The sequence below is a fragment of the Strongylocentrotus purpuratus genome, unplaced genomic scaffold (assembly GCF_000002235.5).
Source record: "Strongylocentrotus purpuratus isolate Spur 01 unplaced genomic scaffold, Spur_5.0 spur5_contig_768, whole genome shotgun sequence".
Taxonomy (NCBI): Eukaryota; Metazoa; Echinodermata; class Echinoidea; order Camarodonta; family Strongylocentrotidae; genus Strongylocentrotus; species Strongylocentrotus purpuratus.
Window position 1 is genome coordinate 1 of NW_022145467.1, and position 17,286 is coordinate 17,286.

The 17,286-nt window shown below is 36.3% G+C and overlaps 1 protein-coding gene across 1 annotated transcript; it reads right to left on the reverse strand.

Annotated features, from left to right (window-relative positions):
- Positions 1-11,097: 11,097 nt before the first annotated feature.
- On the reverse strand, positions 11,098-14,322 carry LOC105447261. Its single transcript, XM_011685102.2, has 3 exons — positions 13,980-14,322; positions 12,335-12,468; positions 11,098-11,474 (listed from the first exon to the last, which is right to left on the reverse strand). Exons 1-3 carry the CDS (start codon positions 14,023-14,025, stop codon positions 11,151-11,153), a joined length of 504 nt encoding a protein of 167 aa, XP_011683404.1. The 5' UTR covers positions 14,026-14,322; the 3' UTR covers positions 11,098-11,150.
- Positions 14,323-17,286: the final 2,964 nt, after the last annotated feature.

Sequence of the window (17,286 nt, forward strand, 5' to 3'; positions counted from 1 at the left end):
TTAACTCCAGTCGGAGAGCATCATCTCACCGCGGCCGAGGTGGGGGTGTTAGTTAAAACCCACGAGACCACCACACAAATTAATACACAATTAAACAATTTCCATTTACAATTTCATTTGGTCGTTTATTTTATAAAAGGTTACAATTTCTTGTGTCGTGTTTCTTCAGTGTTTATCCCTTATCTAATTACTTAACTACTTGAGCTCGTTTACCCACGCAGCCACATCAACAATCACTCACTTAAAATATAATTATTAGTGGGAGGGGGAAGGGGAAAGGAAAAGGATTATTTAAATTACTTGGGCTTTTAGAGTCTTTACTCGATCGATAATTAGTTGTCTTTAGAGTTTATAGGCCTTTTTAATTGGGGAACGGATTGATCACTTAGCTCTTTCTTGTGTCCTCTCTCTCGACTCGTCGTACTCGTGTCGGGGCGTCGGAGGGTCTTAACGGTGACGTCAAATTGGTTGACTTTCTCCACCAAGAGCACAAAATAATCAGCGGTCTCCTTTGTCTCTTTCTATTTCTCTGGGTTGAAAGTGTTCTCTCTACTGGCGAAGAGCGAAGTGCAGTATTATATATTGGTTGTTTCAGTCCCTTTCTATTATTGACTTGTCAGCACACAGTGACTAGAAGATGTGAAATTCAACAACTTTCAAAATATTCCGTGGGCGAAGCTTTAAATTGGTTGCAAGTCGGGGATCTCCAGATGTCTGTGGTGGCTGGATTAAACTTAGGGTGGAAGGAGGGGTGGCAAATGCTTGGGGTCCAGGGATGCAAGTGTTTTTGGGAAGGGAGGTTTGGGTCTTTTTATACTTAATTAACACACCGTTCAGCCATCTAGCTCGCACCTCGAGTCCAACAAATTCCTTATTAATTTCCTTTGCTTTTCCATCCCATAATACTTTTTGGTCACCTGATCTCCCACCACTGTCGATTTCTTAATGGACAGGGCTAAAACTTCTTCCATTGGTCCAAACTCTCTATTCCAAAACTCTAACAAACTTTTTACCTGTTTTTATTCCTGATTGGTCAAATGAAGGGGAAGTCCTTATACTTTTTAGCGTGGGTATGCTGGATTCACTCGTTGGGATATTCTCGAGATACCAGTGACAGCTCAGGCTCTAGAGTGTCAATTAACTACGGATACAACGACACTGTTATCATTCACCATTTTCACAAACACCTAACTAAATTCTATCAAAAACAAATCTGTTGTCCAAAGTATTTTTATCGTTCTTAACCCCACCCGACCTATTGCTCGACCTATTGCTCTACTCTTTTTCCCTTGTCCCTTCACCTACATATAGCTACATAGTCTATCCCAAAGCCATTTATTTATCAATCAAATATCCCCTAGGACTCATGATCCTTTTAACTCGGCTACTTTCAAGTTCAAGCACAACTCCGCATGTTCACACACATCTTTAATCCCAGTGTATTCCACCATGCTTCATATACATTGCAGAGAAATGACCGATTCTGCCGATATGAAGAGCCCATACCTAAAGTGATAACCAACTATTAAATTCATAACTTTCTTATTTTTTCGACTTCATTTAAACTTTCACCAGTCTACTTCTATGATTGTTCTGCTTTCCTCTAGTCTAGAGCAGTTTGCTATCGAGGTGGGATTCCCTTTATGACCACGGAGCAATTGTGAAGGGAGCATACGTCGTAGGGGAGACCGGGAACAATAATTGTAATACTTCTTTTCTAGTCTGACATATCAACTTTATTATAGTTAAAAGTATGTGAAATGAAAGATGCATATCTTGGCTTGAAATACAACTAGAATTGGGTTAAGTGATTTTTTTTTTTTTTTTTTTTTGAAATATATTTAATCAGGATATCAAGAATCAGATATACATTGTAGATACAAAATCTGTTTTACATCATGGTCCTGAACAGGATAAAAACACGGAAATATAAATAACGAATATCACCAAAGCTCACAGGCAAAGGTAAGAACAGTATAAAACTAACATATAAGCATAATACGCATTAAAAATAGTAAAAAGCACAACAAAACAAAAAAACAAACAAAAACGACAATGAAATAAATGAAATTAACAGCGGAAAAAATATCAAATCACATTTAATAAAAGGCATTAAAATAGCACCCTAAAAAATAGAAGAGGAGAGAAGATATAAGGAAACTGGTAAAAAGTAAAGGAGGAAAGAGGGAAAGAAAGAAAGAGGGGAGAGGGAAAGAAAGAAAGAAAGAGGGGAGAGGGAAATGGAGACAGAGAGAAAGAGAGAGAGAGAGAGAGAGAGAGAGATAAAGCCATGTCAAAGCAGTAAATGAATCGGCATTGTATTACACAGGTTTAAAAAATTTGTCCTTGTACATACGTTTAAAAACATCGATAGATTTAGCATTTTGAAAAGCAGAAGGTAGACTATTCCAGATTTTACCTCCAGCGTATCTAAAACAATTCTTAAAACATTCAAGATTAGGCTTAGGTAAAACAACATTCAGCGTATTGGCAAGTCTAGTGTTAAAACCATGTCTGTCAAAAACCATTTCCACTTCATTGCATAATCGTACTGGGGCTTTTCCATGAATACAGTTGTACATTATACATGATAAAAAATAGTCCCGTCTAGTGTCAATGGATTGCCATTTTAATGAATTTATTATACTCAAGCTATTTACATTATAATCAAAATTCCCTACGACAATACGTGCAGCTCTTTTTTGCAGTCTTAAAAGAATATTTCTGTTTTGTAAAGAACAGTTTCCCCATACGGAACAAGAATAATCTAAGATTGGCTGTATGGTACATTTGTATATTTTATTTAAAATGGAAGAGCTTAAAAATTTACTGAGCTTTCTCAAAGTAAAAATCTTATAACTTAATGATTTGGTAAGAGATTTAATGTGGATATCCCAAGATAATCTATCATCAATTTCAATCCCTAAATATCTGATACTTCTTACTTGTTCTATTGTTTCAGTATCAATATGTACCTTCAGACTTAATTCATCGTTACCTCGTGTGTTACTACTCAACAGCATAATATTACTCTTATTAGTATTAATACGTAATCTATTTTTACAATACCATTCATTTATAGCATACAAATCTGCTTGGAGCTTAGATGTAATGACATTAATATCCATATCAGAAACATATAAGACAACATCATCAGCGTATATATTACATGTACTTAATCGTAAGCAATCAGTTATATCATTTATAAAAACAAGAAAGAGTGAGGGGCCTAAAATACTCCCCTGAGGAATTCCTATAGTTATGTCCTTTGATTCGGACAGTTTACCATGACAATAAACTGCTTGTTTCCGACCAGATAAAAAGCTAGAAAACCATTTAAGTTCAGTATTTAAAATACCATACTTATTCAATTTGGACAACAAAAGTTTATGGTCAATACAATCAAAACATTTAGAAATATCAAGAAAACATGCACCAACTTTTTCCTTTTCATTAAAAGATTCGTACCAGTCATCAATGACTCTATGTAAACATGTATTCGTTGAATGATTTGGCAAAAAAGCATATTGGTCAACACTAATAAGATGATTAGTCTGCAAGTAAGATAAAAATTGAGACTGAACTTCCTTTTCAAGCAGTTTAGCAATATGACATACAACTGAGATGGGTCTATAATTTGAAATATTATTTTTATCGCCTTTACCTTTATAAACAGGCGTAGTTCTGGCCAATTTCCAATCATTAGGTAAAAATCCACAATTTAAACTTTCATTAAAAAGACAATTAAGAGAAATATTAATATAAGGAGCTGAGATTTGAAGTAATTTTCTATCAAATTCTAAGATATCAAGGCTACTCTCTTTCGACAATAGAGAGAGATTACGTTTAGTTTTCCCGGGACTAATTGATTTCAAGACAAAGGTATGTATACTTTCAGGGTGGTTCCATGATAAATCGTGATTACTGAAAGTTTCTGAAATCTTTTTACCAATATTTACAAAATAATCGTTCAATTTATTACTGTCTAAATCAGATGGTAAAACAGAGTCTTTTTCCCCCTTCCAGTAATTTTACTTAACTCCTTCCATAACTTCTTACTATCATTACTGTATCTCTCAGATACTGAATCAAAATATTCTCTCTTCTCTTTTCGTATGAGCTTGGTGACTGAATTCCTGAGATTTCGATATTCAGTCAATAGATATGGAATTTTTAGTCTATCATATTTTTTCTTTAAGTAGTCTCTTTTATAAATAAGTTTAATAATATTAGAATTTATCCATGGGCAGTGCCTAGTTTTAACCCGACATTCTTTTACAGGAGCATGTTTGTTACAACAATTTAAAAAAGCCTGTTTCCATTCAACCCACTTTTCTCGTAGGGGAATACAAAAAGTACAATTATTATTAAGTACGTCAGAATGTTTTAAATCATCAATAAAAGCATTCTCGTTAAAATTCTTATAGTCTCTAAATCGTACTACATTATGAACATTCTTAGAAGTATTGTTGACATTTATACATGTGTATATAAAGTAATGATCACTTAAGGATATCTTAGCTACGTCACTTAGTATATGCTTATCTGGTACAGAAGTAAGAATATGGTCTAAACATTTAGAAGAGGTGCCTGTAACCCTGGTGGGTTTATGGATCAATTGTGTTAATGAGAAGAGATTTTCAATCATATTAACAGGATTATCACTAAAACTTGCAGCATCAAACTTATAATCATAATTAAAATCACCCAATATAACTAGGTCCTTATCTTCAGATGCTACTTTCTCAAAAATATCCAGCATATTATCAAAATAAGAAGAGTCAGAATTCGGTGGTCTATATAAACACCCAATGATAAGTTTATCAGATTTCAATGATAATTCAATCCAAGTGGCCTCTACGTTAATACTTAACAAGTTATATCTTTCTGAAAAAACAATGATATTACGAACATATATACAGACACCACCTCCTCTAGTGCTGTTATTTCTGTCTCTTCTTATTAAGTGATAACCATCAATTTTAACTACGCTATCATCTATCATGTCATGCAACCATGTCTCAGTAAGACATAATATATCAAGATTGATCTTAGAGGTCAGAAAACGAATTTCGTCTATCTTCCCATGTAGACTTCGAACATTTAGATGACCAATTTTTAATCCTTTTACTTTGGAGAGTTTACTAGCACACTTGTCATGCTCATTAGGAAATAAAAGTAAATCACTTTGCTTCAAAGATACTTCGCTTTCAAAGGCACACTCTTCCTGGCCTGCAACCTAGTAATGGCACATTTTTCTTTGTGTCCGTATTGTAAGCATCGTCGGCATTGAAGCTGGACACCATGTTTGCATTTATGTTCACGATGGTTGAGTTCGCCGCAATAAGTGCAGCTCGCTGAAGCGTAGTTGTAAAAGGTGGGCGGGGCTGCTACCGAAGCGTAGGAGCGGCGTTGGCTCTGGTTGTATGGGGGAAATGCGAAACCTTGATTCTGGTAGAGGTCATGGTTAAAGAATGTAGATGGTCTGGGATGATGGTGGTTGATTGTCGGTTCATTCAGAGGTGGTTGCATAGGACGCGAAGGGGGTTGTAGAAGCGGCTGGTAACGGGATTGGTCCAATTGTGGGTTCAGTCTACGTTGAGGGAGGGGTGCTGGGAAGTCTGAAGTGGGCGGGACAAACTGCATACGTTGATGAGGAGGAGGGGGTTGCGGTGGATACATGTATTGAGACTGAAAAGCGGCCGATGATATCTGATCTTGTTGACGATCTGACTTCTGGGCGGGTGGTGGGGTTCTCCGCTGCTTCTTGGGGGAGGGGTTGGTCTTCACATTCTTAGGAGCATCGAGAATAGCTTCAACTGCATGTTGGACTTTCTTAAGATCTGATGACAGCTGGTCGATTCGTTGATTTATGCATTTACACTTCATGCAAATGCGTTCTTTCTCATCACATTTCAATCCACACAATTGGCATTCCTTTGTTGCGTCATCAGACAAATTGATGAATGACTCATCACAGGTAGAGTTATATAATACAGGTGATGTTGGTGACGGTGCTTGAAGATCTTCGGAAAATTCCGTAACTTCTCGGGTGGCAACAAAATGGCGACAAATTTCAAGATTGAGATGCGGGTAAATCATTGTAAGTTCACCTAGCATAAAATCTGCTGGGGCTAGGCCTTCAGGCACTCTAGTATGGGCCTTACCGATCACATCTAGAGCGTAAGTAATGCATTTAATATTCAAACCAGTAGGCAATTTATACTTAAACGTAGGTGCACTGCAAAAACAGTGGTGTTAAATTCAACACCATAGGTGTTAATATTAACACCATTCCGGTATCTATATCGGAAAACACCAGTTGGTGTTATTTAACACCAAGGTCTGGATTTGAATGATTCAATTCTACTCTTGGTGTTGCAATTCAATTCTATTTTTGGTGTTAATATAAAATCCTACACCATTTTCTGGTGTAACAATGAATCTGATTTCTGGTGTTATTTAACACCACCGCCTGGAATGAAATAATTTTAATTCTACTCTTGGTGTTGCACTTCAATTCTATTGTTGGTGTTATTTTACACCAATTCTAGAATTAAATAGTATAATTCTGCTCTTGGTGTTGCAATCCAATTCTATTTATGGTGTTAATATAAAATCCAGCACCATTCTTCGGTGTTGCAATAAATCCTATTTTTGGTGTTATATAACACTAAAGGTCTACTACTTTTCTACTCTTGGTATTGCAATTCAATGCTAGTCTCAGTGTTTAAAAAACTCAACACACCATTCTTTCAACACCAACAATTCATTCCAGCTCACTCCATCTTAACACATGCACAGAAAATATTCAAATACACACAAGAAGTGAAAAGAAACAATTTTTTTTCGTAAACAAAAACACATGGTGCTTGTTTAATCAATAAATTAAACAACTTGTTTTCATTCATGTTGAAATCAATGATGCTTAGCGTTTTTATCTTGTATGGTTCAACATTAAATCCTTTTGTCATGTATTCAAAATCTGTGACTCATTTGTCTGAATACAACAAAACACACTTTTTTAAATCATTCAAAATCTGTTATTATGAATCCACCCTTATAAGTAAAAAAAAAAGGATGAAACAAGTAACTAAAAATCATTCAAAATCTGTTATTATGAATCCACCCTTATAAGTAAAAAAAAAAAAGGATGAAACAAGTAACTAAAAATTTTCCAATATAAAAACTTTAAACAATGTCATAATTCCTTTCAAGGAATGAAAAATCAAAGTCGTTTCTAATAAATAGAAACTAAACAGGATGCAAAATGCATGTATAAATGAAGACAAAACAAAAAAAACAACAAACATTATGCTTCTACATCAGAGTGAATTATGTAGCTAATAAGAATTTTGACACATTTCACCTTGAATCCTAGTACATGCATGCTGAAGGAAAATATCACAGAATCTTTTTCATATGAAATATACAGAGTGCCCCCCCCCAAAAAAAAAAACCTTGGAAACTGCTAGTATAATCTGCAGGCAGACTCTCGGCTTCGGTTTTTCGCAAGTTTCGTAGTGCATATTTCAGAGTCTGCAGTCAGAGACTACTTTCACTCATATCATGATCCCTTAAAGGGAGCATAACTGTATGTGTATATGTAGTCTCTAAATGCAGACTCTACATCGTGCACTATGCAAATTGCAAAACCGAAGCCAATGGTCTGTGCCCGCAGACTAATTATAGTATGACTTTAATTTCTTATGCTAGAACAATAGCAACACTAACAAATCTCATCCAGCAGTTTTGTTGAACAAGATTTTTTTACCACAGGCCTGCAACCATTGAGATTCAGGATGATTTAATTATTTTAGGGGATTTTTATCTCCTAGCTTCACTGCTTGTAAAGGGTTAAACAAATGTTTCAAAAACATTGAAAAAACACTATAAATTCTACATTCATTCTAATATAGGTGAACATTCTTTTACAGCTTTCTGTTTACAAACATATTCCATTTTACATCGTGCACTATGCAAATTGCAAAACCGAAGCCAATGGTCTGTGCTCGCAGACTAATTATAGTAAGGCTTTTTAATGTCTTATGCTAGGAAGCAGCCTTCAAGAACAATAGCAAAACTAACAAATCTTATCCAGCAGTTTTGTTTAACAAGATTTTTTTTTACCACAGGCCTGCAACCATTGAGATTCAGGATGATTTAATTATTTCAGGGGATTTTTATCTCCTTCACTGCTTGTAAAGGGTTAAACAAATGTTTCAAAAACATTAAAAAAACACTATAAATTCCACATTCATTCTAATATAGGTGAACATTCTTTTACAGCTTTCTGTTTACAAACATGTATTTCCCATTTTACTCCTGGGAGAAAAAATCAAAAAGTAAAATTATGCATTTCTATATCAACTAATTCGCTGCTCGTTTTTCCAACAGGATATAAACAACAACAACAAAAATCAGTCCATGCACTTCTAGTTCACTGGCTTTCATGCACAAACATCATAGAATTGTTTTTCTTGTAAGAAAAAAAAAGAAAATATACAACAGCTATTTGACTTCAATTTGGTTTCGAATTAACCAATTTAAAGATGTTAACAATTAAGAGTCCAAAATATTATTGATCAAAATTATTTTTAAAACCAATTGATACCACTAAGCAAAACCAGACATTAGCTTGAAAGCTTTAAATTACTTAAAAAGTACATGCCTTGGTGCTACATACTTCCTCGAGTCTGTCTTCGACAAAGTTGTCATCAAATCTAGTGGTTTGTAGTCAACAAGTTCCTTTTGATTCTTCACTACATGACAACGTGGAAAACTAAATTCTACTGCATAGGCATGATAGTGTGAATTGTAATACACTGTATCTAATTGGACAAGTACAAAAAATACAGTGCTATTGTGTACAATGATATGCTCTATTTGACCAAACAGAGGAAGCTCGCTAACATCATGGCAGACCAGAAGTGACGACTGATGATAATGTGTTCCATGTACTTTAACCCAGTTGGCATCAAATAATTCAGTAGAAAGATCCTCTACTTGGATTTGCTCTTGCACAATCTGTCCAATATTTTCATCTAAATCTGACAAAAGTAGTGAACTACCTGGCCCAACCTCCAGATATTCCAAAGGATGGTTTGACTGAAGATGGAACGTTAGTGCTGTCTGATGTTTTTTGGCAAGTGATTTACAAATGTTTTTGTAATTACGCACAGATTCTGCAACACGGCCAAAATAGTGATGTTTCGCTTCGTACCTCATACACCATACATGTATGAGTGGCCCAACTTCTCTCAAACACGTTGGATAATGCACCATAAAGTGGTGTTTTGGCAACAACCTTCTGTCAGGAAAGGTTTTCTGGAAATGTGTGTGATGTTCTTCAGTAAGAATAGACAATTGGGCTATCAAGCCTGCTGTCAATTGAGGAGCAAAAATAATGTCCATACAATCTAGTAATCTAAGTAGCAATTCCCAGTAGACATTTCCTTCTTCAATGTCTTGAGCAATTATGAATGGCAGATTTCGAATCAAGCACCATGCTTGCATAGCCTTCTGTCCAACATCATTCCTAGCTGACCTAAGTTTAATAAAGGATGGTTTGTTCTTGTTATCTGTACGGTTTAAGCAATGGCTGGCGACTCTCTGATTCAGTTCATCTTGGGACAAGAGGGGCGGTTGCCTTTCATATATGAAATACTCTAGAACAAGTTTCAGCTCATACTGAACTATGCCTTCCAAAAGATCATGCATTATATCTAGTGAAAAGTTTGCCAAGACATGAAAGTAAATACAATCATTCAATACAGTCTTTTGTTTCACTCCAAACACATGTGACTGGGTAGTTTGAGCTTCAGCTTCTTCTAAATGTTGCTCATAAGTCTGCCTGGTGCGCATATCCATTGAAACCTCTTTGAATTTGTTCTGTGCCTCTTCCTTACTTGTAACACATAATCGACAGTAATAATGAGCAGAAAAGCTCTCTACAAATCCCAGTAGGGAATTAGCACCAAGATTATCAGCACTTATTTGAGTAATGGTCCCCTTCTTCACAATTCCATTAGGGAGAGCAATGCCAACTGTTGACAGGATATTAATGTCTTTTACAATGTGCTTGAGAATAGCATTAAATCCATATTTCTTGGCATCTTCAGCATACCATAGAGCTATAAGATTGATATTGGAAAGATTGGAATTATACTTTGGTGGCAGATTTTTCAAAATGAAATATAAAGCACCTATCTTGTGAATTTTTGTTTTTGAACCAATGGGGTTCACAGTCTCGAAATCATCATAAAAACAGTGAATTTGGAGGGCATTCTCATCTTCATGGAAAAGAGGGGTTTTCTCAAATTGTGAACCATCACAATAATCTCTCATTACACCATCTGTGCTCTTATGGTCATGAGTAGCAAAATGCAATATATCTTTATTGCTTAAAAGCTGCTTCAAAGAATCTAAAATGGGAACGTAAACAAATGTATCTTCAATAGCAATCTGTTCATACTGCTTAGTTCTTTTATTGAGACGACTATCATATCGGATGCCTAACTTGATTTCTTGTGGTTCAACAAGTCCAATTGATTCACAATACTTTGTCCGCTTATATTCTGAATTCAAATTTTCAAAGGGCTTTTCAAGCATAGCAAAATGTGTTTGAATCTCCTTATAAGCCTCGGATTCTATAGGCAGCTTATGTTTTAAGAAAGCAGCTGTAACGGCTGCCGATGCACTTTTTACTACATCACCTACAATCGCACTGGTTGTTTCTACTACATCATTTACAACTTTTCCAGAGTTTGCACTATTTGCTGAAAATTTTGAAATTACATTTACACACTGCCTGTTCAAGGTATCTACAGATAAAATGTCATCTTCATATACATCCTGATCTTCAACAATCTCATCATTATTAATATTGTATTCTTGAAGACTTTCAAGACTTTCTTCAGGAAAGTCACTCACTTTATCATTTTCATTAGACTGCTCTTTATTATCTGGAAAATCGGTTTTAAGGTGAGTCTGCAAATGTCCCCGAAATCCTCGAAAAGTATGAAATGTTCTCGCACAAGCTCCCTGCCCACAGGTCAATACTTCTTTACCATCTTCAATAACTCCATTTTTCAATCTCAAATGTTGAACCAATTTGGGTATTGCAAACTGTTTGTGGCATTTGAAGCAAATCATGGTGCTAACAATTTCGATCTAATTTCACGTACTCTTGGTGTTTCCCGGGACACTCCGATATCGATTTCAAAAATGGCAGTCTGGACAAAAGTCCAGAACTGCCGCAGAGACAAGCAGTACTGCAGGCCAAAGACAAAGTGGGTCTTGAAGAGTAAATCTACTGCTGCTTCGACCGTGCGTGCCGAACATGGAATGGCCTTGTGATCCACAATGATCATGTAGTTGGTGATTCGGGCCTTGGAATTGCCAATTGCCAGAAGGAACGGTTGACTCTTGGTCTCTTTTGTGTTGTCGAGGAATGCTTGAATACTCCCTCCTGTCTGTGTTGAAAACAAATTATTTGTATAGAATGTAACTAGCACTCAACGCATTTCAATACTCAACGCATTTCAATGAACAACATATTTCGATCAACATTTTTAAAAGACAGCCTTACATGTAGTACTGGGGGAAATTGTGTTTTTACAAAAGGGTTATTGGACAATAATGTAGGACATAAAACCAAATCAAATTTACATCAAAGAAAAGAATTGGAATTGGTCCATCAAATGATATAACATCAAAATATCAGATGATATTTTTTGTAATGAAATACAATTTTTCTTACCCTGTAGAGGGGTAAAAATGCAAGTACTTTCAAAGCTTGTTTTATGTATATGATTAAAAAGGGTCTTTCTAATGTGGTCAAGACATTTCAACTTCCACAAAAGGAGTACGAAAAATAAAGATACTGCAATTTCTGCACTATTATTAACTTGCAGCAAATTTGTGGCATGAAATATTCCTTTTCATTTATTGATTCTCCATGTAGGGCTGTGAAAATCAAAGGCAACATGCCTGATATATCACACAAGTTGTTACTATGTTTTCATACACAACATGTTCCTAGTATTTGTTTGCAAATCTTGATGTCTACTGTTCTAGTTTATTTTACTCCGACCAATTTCAAGGCGGGTGAAGTTTTTGAATAGGCCTAAATTTCTCGAGCACCTTCTCTGTCCAAATCAGTCTAAGCCTCTTCATGTAAGAGATCATAAACCAATATAATTGTTCTCTTTGAACACACATCACGATGCTTTCTGAAACTTTTTTTTTAATGCAGCAAGAATGTGTTTTATGTGACAGGGTATTACCGGTACTTAATATTTACAGTTCTCTTTCGTAATGAAAAGCTAAATACCTTCTGAAATTGAATAACCCTCGAGAGAGCTGAAGAAATGGACACTTTTGCTGACGCAGCTTTGGACTTCCCTTGGCTTGCAGGAGGCAATAGGCACAAGAGGAGGAGGATAGCAGATGTGCTGGAATTCCATCCTGTGCATTACAAAATGAAAATGGTTATTATTAAACAGGCTTACATGTTGATCAAGGTGAAAAATAGAAGTTAAATGTACCAAAATAATTACAAACTGACCTGCTAAAATTTGAATCAAAATAGCCTGTAACAAGAAACTATTATAAGAAATAAGTATATAGTCGAGGACTTATCAATATTATAGCCAAAGCATGCAAGTGGCTGTTAATGCAGTTTAGGGGTACTAAACCAAAAATCCAATTGATGCCAGCTTGGCACCCTTGGAGAAATTTTACTGACACTTATAGCAACGCCTTCTTCTTCTTTCTTATGAGAATTTATACAAAGGGGGATGGGAAAAAAGAAATCAATAGGAAAATAATAAACGGGATATTTATGCATGGGAGAAGGCAACATTCATGGCAAAGCACCTAACCTAGATTGTTCTCTGTTGACACATATATAACAAACTCTTTAGTAGCATAAGTTCATGTTTTTTTTTTTACAATTTTTTTCTTGTTCTACTGAATTTAACATGCTTCTACCCAATTTGACATCCTTTTCATGATTAAATCACAAAAATTGCATCAATACTGGAATCAAATGTTGCAATTAACAATTTATCAAATATGTCCCCTATGGGCCACCATATTTTTCAAAGTTAACTAATGAAGAAAAACAAAAATATCATGATTTTCTGAATTCTAAAGCATTTATCTTCAAATAAAGACAGAGTAAACACAAGCAAGCTGCTAATATGTAAATGCAGGGTCCTGTGGGGTCGATTCAAGTTCATATTATAAGATAATAAGCCATGCATATCATATCTGAGGAAGAAAAATAACAAAGTGAACATATAAACATGATGCTTTGTTTCAAAACAGAAGCTCATTCTATTTCAAAAGTAATGATTGGCAATGTGATAATCCTTATAAAGATTCCACAATGGGCCATGCAACAAACTTTTTTCTTCATAATTATATAAATTTCTTCTTCATAATTATATAATTAATATAATAAAAGAATTATGGAGAGCATGTTCCAACTACAAATAACTTTGCCAAGTGGGCATGTAATGTAATTTTTTGTAATTCTCATTGCAACAAGAGTCCACATTATTTGAGATGCCCAATAACCCTACTGTATCCCAGCCTTCCAGATAAATATAATTTGTTGGAGGAGTTGACAAAAAAAAGGGGGGGGGGGAATTGTTTTAATTGGGATGGGTAATTTTTTGTGATTTCAGCATACTTGTCCCTTAATATACATTTTTAATGAGACTGCAAGCTCTTTGGTGGAATTCTCAATGGTGGTTTAAGACCAAGGTCTAAACTTGGTTCAAAACCATGGATTGGATTAGATTTGCATGTATTCTAAAACTTGTCCAATGAACATGCTTGTGTGAAGCACATATATGCTCAAATTTAAACTAACCTATCAATGGTTTATCCATGGTCTCAAATAAACCACCATCAAGAATTCCACCCTTTATGACATCGGAGGGTGCATTCAAGGGAATGTGCAAAAATACCTTCTTTATTTTGATCAGAACTGTCATAAGATGACAGAAGCTCCATCACTGTCAAGTTTCCTTTCTGCTTCAGAAGTTGTCTTGCAAGTGTAACAACCTTGGGCTTCAACTCGGGCCATTTGGTCAGGAAACGCGAGTGATTTTCAGGAAAAAGTTTCCGAAAATCTACCTCAATCTGCAAGAATACATGTAAAAGGAAAACGGGGAAAAGAGAGAAAAAATAAACTATGCATAATTTTACAGTACAGATACCCCAGTTAGACTAAATCAGCAATATAATAAGGTACCGTCAAAGCTCAGACCCCCATATATACACACCCCAGATCCAGGAAAAGGGGATTCTTCAAATCTATATTATTAATACGCAAAATCGCCGCGGGGGGTCCAAAACGGGGCAAAACGGTTCCTCAAAAACGTCTTTCCCCGACCCCGCTCGCCTCCGCCGTGGCGCGGGAACGGTGGCACAATTCCACGAGGCCTGTCTCCCGTAACCCGCGTGCCACCTCGACCCCGCGATCGACGTCCACGCCGTTAAACGCGGTTTCCGGGCGGCCGGGGAGGACGGGCGGACGAGAGCACGGCGGGCGTCGCGGATTGCGAGGAGGCGACGAACCCGCGAGAGCGAGTCGGCAAGGCGTGCACCCGCCCTCTGTCTAATTATCAAAGAGAGACGAAGAGACACACGATGGACGAGAATCCACTCGCGTCAACGGGTGTAGCAAGTCCCATTGTAAAAGGCTGCGGCGTATCCCGAGTAAGACCTCTTGCTATAGGATTCGTTTTGTAGCATGTAAGAGAAATACACATCAACAGACGACTCACCCGGGTGATGGGATGTAGCCAATATGTACGCTCAACGGGTTGAGCTGACCCGTGTTATGCGTCTTTCTATAGGATATGCTTTGTAGGCCAGGCGCCCACAGTGTACGTGTATTACACGCTCTCAGGTCACACACATGCACACACCACAGTCGATTCGAGTCGAGGCGATTGCGACAACTGGCGCAAACCATGGACCTATTTTCACGTAAAATCTCTACTCTGAAAATAATTATACAAATTCTGTGATCTATGCCAACATAATCATAGTCCAAGCTTCTGTTTTATTGGTCTTTTCATGAAAACTACATCGAAATCACAACAAGAATGGCGCAAATAGATCTGTGATAGTACGCCTTCACGTGAGAGTTCAGTTGCAAACTGCCTTGAGTCCACAGTGTATTGCCACGGCAGCTGAGCGCTGCTGTCGGGGGTGCTGTCGGGGCTGAGTGTGTGAGCGTGGAGTAGCGGTGACCGGAGTAGCCAGGTCTGTCCGTTGTGTGAGGAGAGTCTAAACAACAATTTGAAATTGCTATTATTGCCCCGATTTCAATATAGTTTCGTGAATAGATGTATGAAACCTGGGCTTGGATTGTGATTATTCTGGCCATGTATAGTTGTATACTGAATTTTGATAATCATTTTTCAAAGTAAAGTTTTCACAAGAAAATCAGTCGGTCGTCATGGTCGTTTAAAAACATAATACTTTTAGTATGATACAGTTCTTGCATCAAATCAATTTTTAAAGTATGGGGGGGGGGGTCAGGTAACTCAAAGCGATTTGAGTGCAGGCGTAGTGTCCACGGGTACAAAGGGCTGAACCCCCGAAAGCTCGGGGGTTTTAGGCATTTAATTACGGTCAGATGAGCTTTTAATGCCTTATTTGTGACACTGGCAGGTCGATCACTAATTGGCGTGGGGTCCATAGTAGAGTTGCGTACCAACTACGCTGAGCTGAGAGTAAGCTGGCCTACGTTACTATACCCTGAGGGACGCAAAAAAGTACGCAAGATGGACGCAAACAATTTAATATGTTTAACAAAATTCGCGTACTTTCGGCGTAGAAACTTGACACAGAAAGTACGCCCTTTTTTACGTAACACTACGCTACTAAACTAAACAAACTGCATCTCTAAATTAATTAATGAACTAGATGGAACTTCAACTGCACGCAGTCGGAAATGATGCCTCCGCCATAGGGTGATTTTACAAACCAAAACAGATACAATTTTTAAAATTTAAGTTTGATTGTAATCCATTAACAGGTTCTCAGAATATCGTGATTACAAGCTATTTTTCATATACATGTATGAATGACCCTTTGATCTTTGACCTCATGGCCCAAAAATCCAACCAGTTCATTGGCTCATCAAGATACATACATGTATGTGTACAAAGTTTGATGGCAATCTGTCAATGGGTTTTTGAGATGTGTAAGGCTTAAGGAAAAAAATACACAGGGGTGAACAAAAAATAAAATTGTTATAAAATTGCCTTTGCTGTGTTTATCACATTTATTAGTTAGACCAATGCATACATAATGCTCTTTTAATTTGACGGATAATGTTTGTCTTCAGTATAGGACAGGATGTTTTTAATCATGTCTTACAATATGTTTGAGAAATATAAATATAAAACTAAAATGAGAACAAATAAATACAAGACAAAAAAGCCCCTGTCAGCCCTAAAATAGCCCCTGTGGATATTTGTTCTCTCAATTAAAAATAGCTCTTATGAAAGAAAGGTATTTGGAAGTTGGGTAGGCTAATAAATTGATACATTTTCAAATAATATTGGTGGTGTTAAAAAAAGACTGCATGGAAAGATCAAGTGAAGTAATTGTATTCCCCATTTATTTTACATTTCAGAGGGTAAGTGCCTAACCCTTCCCTTCTCAGCTCCCATATCATATTCTGACTCACTGGATCAATGACACTGGTTGCAGATACCAACACATTATTACATGAGATATGACTTATAAATACATACGTTAAATACTATACTAAAAATAGTAATTTAAAAATCTTTACATTCTGTATTTAAATAGAGAGTTTTAATGTACAGTCTGAAGTACTATGAAAAAAAGTCATTTATCTGTTGAGATTTGTCAAACCTGTGTTCATATTGTAAATAAACCTGACAAAGTCCTGGGGTGGTATCCTAAAGTTGATCTTACTTGTTGATCTCAAGACCAACTTTATAGACCTCTCTAAGAAGTAAGATTGACAAAATTGGTATTTTCTATGTTGATCTTAGGCCAGTTTTTTAGGGCCGCATGTTATTTTGAATATTTTGTTTAAATAATTTTTTTCTTCTTCAATGAATAAAAACATGAAAATCATACTGTTAAAATGATCAACTTTTGATTAGAAATAAAGAAAACAAAAATTCTGGCAGCCATCTTGGAAAATAGCCCGAATGTCAGGTAGTATATTCGCAATATTTGCACCTCCTTCCTATTTTTGAAAAAGGCAGGACGCTAAACATT